The sequence below is a fragment of the Antrostomus carolinensis genome, unplaced genomic scaffold (genome assembly GCF_000700745.2).
Source record: "Antrostomus carolinensis isolate BGI_N321 unplaced genomic scaffold, ASM70074v2 scaffold15640, whole genome shotgun sequence".
Classification (NCBI taxonomy): domain Eukaryota; kingdom Metazoa; phylum Chordata; class Aves; order Caprimulgiformes; family Caprimulgidae; genus Antrostomus; species Antrostomus carolinensis.
This window is the reverse complement of record NW_010286578.1, coordinates 1-10729: the sequence shown is the minus strand read 5'-3', so window position 1 is coordinate 10729 and position 10729 is coordinate 1. Positions and strand designations below refer to the sequence as shown.

The window sequence follows — 10729 nt, the reverse complement described above, 5'->3', positions numbered from 1 at the left end:
AGACAAGTCCATAGTGCAGTTCCTCACAGGTTTTAATATCTTTTATTTAATATGTAAATGTTTCATGGTCAAACATTGTCACAAGTTACCCAGAGAGGGTGTGGATTCTCCATCCTCGGAGATATTCAAAACCCAACTGGACACAGTGCTGGGCAACCTGCTCTGGGTGGCCCTGCCACAACAGGCAGGTTGGATCAGATGATCTATGGAGGTCCCTTCCAACCTCAGCCACCTTGTGATTGTGTGGTTCTCTGATTTAGATATTTCCTTCCATTTTTCTGGAGGAAAGAATGAGCTGAAAGAACAAAAGTGAAACTTAACAAAATGTTTTCCTTTTTCAGTCCAATAGCATTAACTTCTATTAACCTTTCTAACTATTGCCAACCTTGTCAACATGAGCAATCCCATGAGCTGGGCTGGACTTTATGAGCACCAAAGGTAATTCTTCAGCACATCCACACTACATCTGAGGTTTTCATTAGTGTGGAAATGAGGGGGCAAGGAAGAAGCACTGATGCACATTTTGGTTCTTGTTTCCCCTTGGGGTCAGGATTTGACCAAAATGCACATCTCACCCAGGAACTAGGAAGTGCTGCTGGGATGTTTTATGTAGGTGCAGATTATATATGCCTGAGGGAGGAAGCTTGAGTATGCTCACAGGGAAATGTGTGTGGGAAGAGGTTTAGTAGCCATGCTGAACAGCTGCTTATATTTATGAGAAAGACAGGACAAGGTTTTAAATGGAGCCTGCACATAAAGCAGGTTAGCCTGTATAGAAGTATGTATGTGTTCGTAGGGCTGGATTTTAGGAGTCCTGGGTCTCAGGCTCTTTGGCTACATCCATGAACAGACACACTACAGCTTCTATCATTTAAGGTACTCTGTTACCAGAGCAATTTTCAGCATCGTTAGGCACCTGAAGATGACATCCACAAGAAGAGTAGGCTCAAGGCACAGGCTAAACAGGCAAATGTCTGGGTTAGAGCTTGCTGGGGAACAGCTGATCCCTCCCCATCTCTTTTTACCTGCCCATGCCCTCCTACTAAAATTTCACAGAATACTGCTAGCCCTACTTCTCTTTCTTTGCTTGTGCTGCTAGATTTTATTTTGCATTTCTGAGGCAATGAAACTCAGTTTTGCCTGACAGCTGAGAGCCCCTGAGCTGGCTCTGGAGATAGGCTGTACCAGGTCAGAAAGGGGTCTGCTCAGCATCAGCACTGGAGTGAGGAGAGGAGGAGGAGGACTATGTGTCCAGGGACAGCAGCAGGGAGAGGATGCAGCCTGAAACAGGACCTTTCAGTAGTAGTTACAGCCACTCAAATCAATGTTTAACTTCACCTGTAGAACCATGCTGGTCTGTACCTGGAAGCACTCAAGAGTCAGATAAGGCTTTACAAAATTATTTGAAGCTAGGGCTGAATAAAGGGATGAGGTTCCTACAGTTTTAGGCACCGCTTAAGCATGGAAGTGCAAGACTGCAATTCTGAAAAGACCTGATACTTTGTTCCCTGATCCAGGAGGTTCCCAAACATAAGACATACATTACTTTTTCACTCAGAATTATTCAGTGGCCTCTACTCATACCCCTCTGGGGTCTGCTCCCTTCCTCATAGGATGGGCAGGGATTTCTCACCCACAATCTCCTAGTAGCCTGGTATTCCCACAGAAGCAAAATCCCTAAACTGGTGGTGGGAGAAGCGCCTCCTTCCTCAGAGAAGACAACCTTGCCTGAGATGCAGAAAACCTGCTAGTAAAAACGATGGCCTCACATAGTGATTCATGCTGTTAAAAAACTATTACATGCCAAGAGCTGCCTTAATCCAATTTATGGTGTGAAATTCTTATGGCACACTTTTCCCGTGTCTGAATTGTATGTATTATAGAGGAGACATATAGTGGAAAAAAACAACCAACCAAACAAACAAACAAACAAAAAAAAACCCCCAACAACAGGTTGTTTAAGTTAAACAAACAAAAAAAAAAAACGCAACAACAGGTTGTTTAAGTTAGAACAGCCTTTTCCATCCTGTAGTCTAGTACTGGGCTGACTGCTTTCCCAACCAATAGAGTTATCCATGGCCTACTGTGGCTCCCTAAGGTCAGATTGATGACCTCTTCTCTCCATGCTACAAAATGTAAGACACTCAAATTAATATATCAGTTTCTACTTGGTAATAAACTATCACATATATCAATTTACACAACACGTGAATGTGACTGGTAAAGTCCTATCACACATGTCCCAGCAGTCTATAGTACAGTTAGTCAGAAGAAAACTGAAAGTGAAGAAAAAGGAACATTTCCAAGCAGAGAAGGAAATGGGCAGGACAAGATGAGCAATAAAAAAGGCCTAATATGTCTTCCCCCACCCCAGACATATGCATATAAATAGTGAGAGAGTGATTTCCCCTGCTCACTGTCTGCCATTGGTTTGCTACATCTCCCTGGGACTACGCACCATCCCTCCAAGATGTGGGCAAAGGTACTGTCTTGTTTCTTTGCACTGTAAGATGTACTTTTCCATTCAAGCTTTTTTATCCTCATTCTATGTTTCAGTAGGCGGGCATCACACCATGGAATGTGTGGTTCACCTGCTTTAAATGACTTGTGTACCTCAAGATAGTCTAAATTCTTTAGTAAAAAGCTGAGTGAGAACTTGTCTGAAATAATGGGTACAATTCTGGTCACCATTGCCAGAAAAGAGAAATCCAATTGGAACAATGTAATGAAAAGCTACTAGCATAGTAGGGGTGAGTCTGTATTATATAAAGAAGAGAGCAGCACAGTTTGATTTGTTTAAGTTAGCTAAATGAAGGCCAAGAGGAACTATCAACACTCTGTGTGGATATGTGCAGGGGACTATAGGAAGCAGAAGGACAAGGGGAAATGTAAGGAGACAATTTCCAAAGAGAGAAAAGAGCTATATTCACTAATGCCAATATAAAAAAGCAAGTGTGTGTATAGACTGGTTGTAAATAATATATGCCTATAGGGAGAAGTTTCTAATGGTCAGAGAAGGGAAGTTCTATACTAGTTTCTAATAGCAATATTAACAGCAAACATTACCAGCCAAGAAGAAGCAGGTTGGGTTTGCATAATGGGTCAATGCTCAATGGGAAAGCAAAACAAAAATTAGAAATATAATTCCCAGATCAGCAGGAGCCAGGAACCACTGCCATTCAAAGAGGTGAGATCTTGTCTTGGAGAAGAGCTGGGAGTCCAGCTAAGCATTAATTCAATGGGAGCTGGGAGCCAGGAGCAGCGGGTGCAATGTAGGGCTGCCAAGTCCCATCTCCCACTGAGCTCCAAGCTCAGCAAGACTTTAGTCTTGCTTAGGGATAGTAAAGGATAGTAAATCTTAGGGACAGTAAATCTCCCTGCTATTCAGGGAGATTAAATTTTGTCTCCTTGTGTGGTAGGGGCTGCACTGGATTGAAATGCCACTTTCACACTGATTTCAGTAGCAATAAGAAGGTGCTATGGAAAGCCAGATAGTTTTTGCTTCTATTTGTTTTATACATAGGGGTGTGTGTGTGTAGATCTAGATCTAGATTTAGCTATCTTGCAAAGTTACATCATCTGCAGTGCTTACCCTCAAGGGCTCAAGTCAGAGAGGAAGCAGCAGAAATACAGAGCAGACAAGGACACTGATGAAAGTATAAATAAAATATAAATAACATAGTGGCATTTCTGGGAATAAAAAGGGGAAGAATTAAAACTTTAGATTTGCTGATGCAATTCATGTAAGCAGGGGCAGGGCAACAGAAGTGGCCAGCATGCTAAGCAGTAGCTCAAAACTGAAAGAAAAAAAAAAAAAGGAAGAAGAAAGGAAAAAAAAATTATTTAAATTAAGAGAATTATCTTCTTTTTTTTTTTTTTTTTTTTTTTTTTTCCTTTTCCCCTCTTAGACAATTACAGGAAATTTTGCCAATGTGATTCACGGTTTGAATGCAAACCACTTGACAGACCAAGTCATTCAGAGAAGCAAGCGAATGATTCTGGATACACTTGGAGTGGGGCTTCTGGGTACCAGCACTGAGGTCTGCCACAAAGTGACACAGTACAGCAAAGTAAGATGTCTGGCATTCATAAACCCTAAGGTTTAGCTATAAGAAACCAAAAGAGATTTTTGAGCTATAAGGGGAAACTTTGTCATGGTAAAATTCTTTTGAGGAAGGAAAGAGAGACACTGTTCCTCCCACTGGAGACAGGGAAACTTCATTGCTCAAGTTACTTTTAACTGTGGATGAGCAGAAGTCTGTGTGACAGACTGTATACTAAGACCAACCACAACAAACACAGTTAATTAAGAATCCCTTCCTTTCTATCACCTGTGAAATTTTACTAAAAACATCAGCACAGCAAATACCACTTAACATGAGACTTTCCAAATGGAGTGTTAAAGGGGGGGTTAGTAGTGGGTTGCTTGCAGTCCGTAAAACATAATTGTTGTCTGAGGCACATTGGTCATGTTTCTCCTTCAGTCTTGCCCTGCTTAAACCAGAGGAGTACTTGACCTTGAGGAGAAGCCTTCCCAACAAAGGAGTGCATCAATTAGGAGGAGTTTAGCCCACTGTTTTATCTGTCAGACCTGCCTAGTTGGACTCAGGCTCCAGAGCTCTGTGTGCCAATAAGTTTCTTCACACAGAGATCCCTGCTTCCTAAACCATAATAGTTTATGCCCTTTTATTTAAGTCCATAACAATCTCTTCATTGGTTAAAAGATCTACACAGCAAAAAGAAAAGAGCAGAGCCCCTTACAGCATGGGGGCACCAGCATCAGTAGGCCATATATCATTTACCCAGGGTGCTAGAAAACTAGAACTTTTAACTGGCAATCTTCCCCAACAAGGTGATTACAGTCTTGAGGGAACTGCCGACAGGCAGTGAGAAGGGATGTCAATGGCCAGAGGCTGTGTGAAGGTACTGAACAGCCAGGTGTATAGTATTGGTCTTCCCCCTGAGGTCTGTTTGGGTGGAAAGTGCCCTTAACATAAGCTAACAGGAAACCGAGCTTCTTTTCATACTTTCTAACAGAACAGTATTTTTCTGATGAAAGGGAACAGTTGGGTCCCTAGAGGGTATGGTCTGATCTTGCTTACATCAGAGATATGGCGCACATTTATCCTTGGGTTCAGGACTTTGAATTAATTTATGTCAATTTGTTTCAGATCTACAGCTCAGATATATCCAGTACCATCTGGGGCCACTTGGATTTCCGACTGCCTCCTCTGTATGCAGCTTTTGTGAATGGAGTGGCTGTAAGGGATGCTCTTTTATTTGCTCTTAAATCACACTAATTGATGCTATTCTTGCTCTAAAGAGAACAGAATACTCTTAAAATCTTAGTTTAGTTTATTCTTCTGCCTGAAGCCTGCTATAAAACTTTCCTAGACTGTTCTCTTAAGTCTTTCAGCTTTCTTCCAGTGAGACCAAGCTCAAGGTATAATGTATATCTGATCCAACTCAACAGCATCCCTTACCTTTAATGTGGGACTTTTCAAAGGTGAGAACTCTACAACTCATTGCAGCCTTGCTACAGCTGCATTACAAAGAGGTATGCTAGCTCTCACTGGTATCACCAATATCCAAATTTCACGCCAACTGGCAAACAGAAGCACACAAATACAGACAGATGCACATAGACATACACACATATAATATCGTAAGGCAATTTAATCTTCAGTTACACGGTTTGCAAAAGCCAATTACGTATTTTGAACACGTACTTTGTTGCTAAAGCAATAACTGACTCCCTAGACATTTGTCTAAATTCAGATTGAGGTTGAAGCCATTAGAAATCAGAAGATGCAGAAGAGGTGGGGTAAACAAATCTGGAAATTATGCAAAACTAGGGAAGGTGACCAGCCAAGAAAATGGTAATATTAAGCATATCTAAATTAGTGTAACAACAAGATCAGAGGTCCAATTTGACATCTCATTTCCAATGTAGAAAAAATTACCTGGGGAATGAGAGCTCATACCTCTCAGCTGCTAGCAGCCCATGTGACATTCAAATCTGGCTGTTCGCCTGTATGTGATCATTTCAGTTTACATCTCGGTCACAGGTCAATTCTAAGCATTTATTGAAGATGCCAGGAACGCATCTTACTGGGTATCAGGCACAACTTTCCTTATCCTGCACTGCAGGGCATCTTCCCAGCTGGCATCAAAGTTCTTCAAGACAGGGGCTGGGTTTTCTCCTCTCTGTTCAGGAACGCAGTTCTCAGAAGTATGTATTCCCAGTATTATGGGGCAAGACCTGAGCACTGGGGAGCCTGACCGCCTTTCCAGTTTGCTCCGAAGTAAGACAGAGATGAATAGGCATGAAAGTTCAGCTTTTGAGGCATTATGATGTTACTAAAAATGCTGTCCCTGATGCTCTCAAATCCTGGGGGGTTCTCAAAACTTTGTGGGAGTTTTTGACAAGCAGTATCTTGCAAACACCGAGTACACTGCTGGGAGCAGTCTGCTACCAGAATAGAAGCCATATGCCATGCTGGGAATGCCACAAATTTTCCTGAGTATCTGGGTTCTGGGCATGGGAAAGAGAGGCACCTCTCTATCCAGAGAGGTGCCTTCTCAAGGGCTAAGCAGCTCGTCCCATTTTTAAAATTGTAGCTTTCTCCTACTCCAGCAGCCCCAGGAAGTCTGGTTCCTCATGTGACAGGTCTTGTTTTGATGTGCTGAAAATTCAGGCTAAAGTCTGATCTACATTTACAGGCTTGTACCTGTTGCCTGTGGATGGTTGCACCAGAGAAGTTCTGATACAACTTTCAGTTAGCAGTATGGATTCAACCTCTACAGCTTTAATGGTGTGAGCCCTAATGGCAGCGTCAGTTGCAGCACTGGGGAAGTAATTTCATTATGTTTATATACTGTTTTGAGGAAGTGAAAATTCACCACTCACACGGTGGACCCAGAACTGTTGCTTTAATTATACCAGTCTAGTTAAAGCAGCAAAAGCCTATCATAGAAAAGAAGATTCATTGTCATACTGGTTCTAGACTGGTGCAACTGGAATTAGAATTACACTCCTTTGAGGCAAGATTTGTATTGCATTGCCTCTTCTCACTGAGCCGTGTTGGGAATAAAAGTCTTTAAAAGAAAGACTTTTCAGGTTTTGCTTTCTAAGGAAATTCTAGTTCTTCCTTCCTTTTTTTATACCAGGTACAGTAGTTTCATTTGATTGAGCCAATCTTGCCAAATCAGAATTTATTTCTGTTTACAAATCAAGGCTTCTCTTTCCGCTAGGTGCACTCAATGGATTTTGATGACACGTGGCATCCAGCCACACACCCATCCGGGGCTGTGCTCCCCGCTGTGATTGCACTCTCAGAGGCCTTTCCTCAGGAGAAAAAAATCTCAGGTCTCGATCTGCTCTTGGCTTTCAATGTGGGACTCGAAGTGCAAGGCAGGCTGCTGCGCTTCTCCAGTGAAGCCAGGAACATTCCAAAAAGGTATGCAGAAATGCTTCAAGTAGAAAGTTGAGTGTAAGGGGTTTTTCTCAGTATTAATATACTTAATTAAATGCCAGATAAAATACAAATGTCACTGTTAATCCTAATTTCTATGCTGTTTGGCTGGAAATTTAGGAAAGGTTCATCTTAAACATGAATACACTTACATGACTCCTTACAGCTTAGCAAATAGATTTCTTTTTGAGAGCATTGATCAGTTTACAAGAAGGAGGTGATGATCTCCCTATTAATTAAAAACATCAGCAAAAGGGCAACATTAACAGCACAGGTTTCAGGTGCTCATGAATACATACAATCCTGCCTCACTTGCAAACAGTGGCTTGCTCTCAGCAGAATGGAGTCACTGGTGCTGGGCTCAGAGGTGTGCTTAGGACCACTTTTTTGGGGGCTACTTTTGATGCTTTTTGGGAACTGTTTAAAAAAATGCTGAATGTATGTTTCTTTATGGTCCAATTCACCTTCCACAGCAGTAAAAGGAAATTAGAGCTTGTGTATATGGTAAAATCAGGTGACTTTTTGAAATTTGGTAATGGAGAGATTTTGTTTTTTCTCAGGTTTCACCCACCGACTGTGGTTGGTACGATGGGGAGCGCAGCAGCTTGTGCTAAACTGCTAGGTCTTGATCAGCGGAAATGTAAAAATGCCTTGGCTATTGCTGCTTCCTATGCAGGTGCCCCACTGGCTAATGCAGCAACCCAAACAAAGCCCCTCCATGTTGGCAACGCTGCCAAGCATGGACTGGAAGCAGCTTGCTTAGCGTCACAGGGCCTTCAAGGAAACAAACAGATCTTGGACATGGAATCGGGGATAGGTGCCTTTTACACAGATTACAACCCACAGACTCTGCCAACCTTACACTCCTACCCCTGGCTGTTGGACCAACAAGACGTGGCCATCAAACGCTTTCCTGCTCATCTTGGAACACACTGGGTGGCTGATGCAGCATCTTCTGTTAGAAGGAAGCTTGTGGAGAACAGTGACAACTTGCTCCCCCTTGATAAAATTGAGAAAGTAATTCTGAAAGTCCCAGAGGTCAAATATGTGAACAGACCCAGCCCTACCTCAGAGCATGAAGCTCGACACTCCTTCCAGTTTGTTGCATGCTCTGCTTTGCTGGATGGCAGCATGTCAGTCCAGTCCTTCTCCAGTGAGAGCATCCACCGGCCAGCCTTACGGGAGCTCCTCTGCAAAACACAACTGGAGCACCCTCCTGACAACACGCCCAGCTTTGAGAGTCTTTACTGCGAAGTGAGTGTCGTGCTTCGGGATGGCAACGCCATCAGCGACCGCTGTGATACGTTCTACGGACACTGGAGGAAACCTCTGCAAAAGGAGGACTTGGAGAAAAAGTTCCAATCCAATGCCTCCAGCATCCTGCCTGCAGAAGCCACAGAAGGCATTCTAGAGACTGTGTACAATCTGGAAAAAGTAGAGGACTGTTCTGTATTAAGTACATTTTTATCAGGACAGTCAGCTAGAGTGCTTTTGGAGAAGCTACGCTTCCCTTGAACGTTCCAATCAACAGCTAGATGCTGTTCAAAAAGCAAACACAAAATTCAGGACAAACTCTTTATTTAGTGACTCAAGCACTTTTAAATTGGACTCCTGTAACACAAGAGCCATGCTCAGTCCCAATACAGTGTTTTTTGACTAAGTAATTTAGCAATTACATGCACAGCTCAGGCTGAACAGAAGATCCTCTGCTGGCAGAGTCAACTTCAATTATCTTTATACCTCTAGAGGCAGAGCACTGCTTGTGTGTGACACAAAAATTTCCCTGCTCTTCTGCCAAAAAAGAAGTTTGCATGTTCTGCTTCTGCTAAATAACTCCATAAAAGAAAATCAAATTCTGAAGGAGTATGGAAATGCTGTCTCTGTGAGAAGGACAGAGAACAGAAACCTTTATATATTTATTTCTGTAGATGTAGTTCCAAAGCCTCCTTGAAGAGGCCACCTGTTACGTCTGAGCTTTGACGTTCGCGCTAAAATAAACACGGCATACGTACAGAGTAGTAGCACTTGATGCTCTGCAACACGTCAGGCTTCCCTGTAACCACTGGTCTTGCACTGACAAAGTAAACATTAGCACCCTTCCTGATCACGCCAGCTGCTGAGCAAGAGGGACAACTCAACACCCCTCCTCCTAAAAGCTCTTATTTCCCAGTTCCATCTCTTGGCTCCTCGGTGGTACAGGTTTGCTCCTGCTGTATTCCCGCTCCAGTTACAAGGCGCTCACTCAACAGGACATGATTAGCACTAATCAGTGGTGACACATTTAGATTACTTCAGGCACTGCAAAGCATGGGCTACAGTACACTCGTTATGACTGACAGAGACCTGTGAGCATCACAACACTCCTTATGCTGAGACAATTCAGTGTCTACAGTGACAATCAATTTGCCTTGACAAAGAATTGTGGCAATTTTCAGTCCCTTCAGGAGGACAAAGCCTTGCCAGATCGTGCTTCCAAGAGAGAATGATGACCTTGCTCACATTTGTAAGATCAAAGTATGTGCTTTAACATATATAAAATGTACCTTCCTTAGGGCACTAATATTTGTATGCAAAAATAATCACTAAATAAAGCTAATTAATTTTACTAACGAAACTTCAAATTACTTAATTTATTAGAGCAAAACTTGTGTATTTTCCACAGACAGTGTATTCATTTGTACTTAAGCCTCTGACTCTTGGTTTATAATGTCAGTTTATCTAGGGGGCTCCACAAAATTTCAGAAGTCCATTAGTTATACTTGCTTAAAGACTTGCAAGGGAAGAAAAAAACCCAAATAACCACATTCTTTTCTTTTTCCCTTCTGATTAGAAAGTAGAATTGCTCACCTGTACTGAAGGTATACAGACTCATTTACAGCTATTTCACCTGTAATTATAGCTGGGTAACACCAATGTGAACTATAGAGAATCACAGAATGGTAGGGGTTGGAAGGGACCTCTGGAGATCATCTAGTCCAAACCCCTTGCTAAAGCAGGTTCACCTAGAGCAAGTTGCACAGGACTGCATCCAGGCAGGTTTTGAACATCTTCAGAGACGGAGACTCCACAACCTCTCTGGGCAGCCTGTTCCAGTGCTCTGATACCCTCACAGTAAATAAATTCTTCCTCATTTGTAAGTGGAACCTCCTGTGTTCCAGCTTGTGCCCACTGCCCCTTGTCTGAGGAATATACTGAATGGTTAACATATTGAATAGGACTGGACCAAGTGCTGACCCTTGGGGAACACCACTAAC

At 42.6% G+C, this 10729-nt stretch overlaps 1 protein-coding gene across 1 annotated transcript; it reads left to right on the top strand.

Annotated features, from left to right (window-relative positions):
- Nucleotides 1–2419: 2419 nt before the first annotated feature.
- ACOD1 (aconitate decarboxylase 1) lies at nt 2420–9071 on the top strand. The gene is made up of 5 exons (XM_010176042.2): nt 2420–2482; nt 3909–4070; nt 5172–5261; nt 7255–7460; nt 8036–9071. Exons 1-5 carry the CDS (start codon nt 2471–2473, stop codon nt 8988–8990), a joined length of 1425 nt encoding a protein of 474 aa, XP_010174344.1. The 5' UTR covers nt 2420–2470; the 3' UTR covers nt 8991–9071.
- The last annotated feature ends 1658 nt before the right edge of the window (nt 9072–10729 follow it).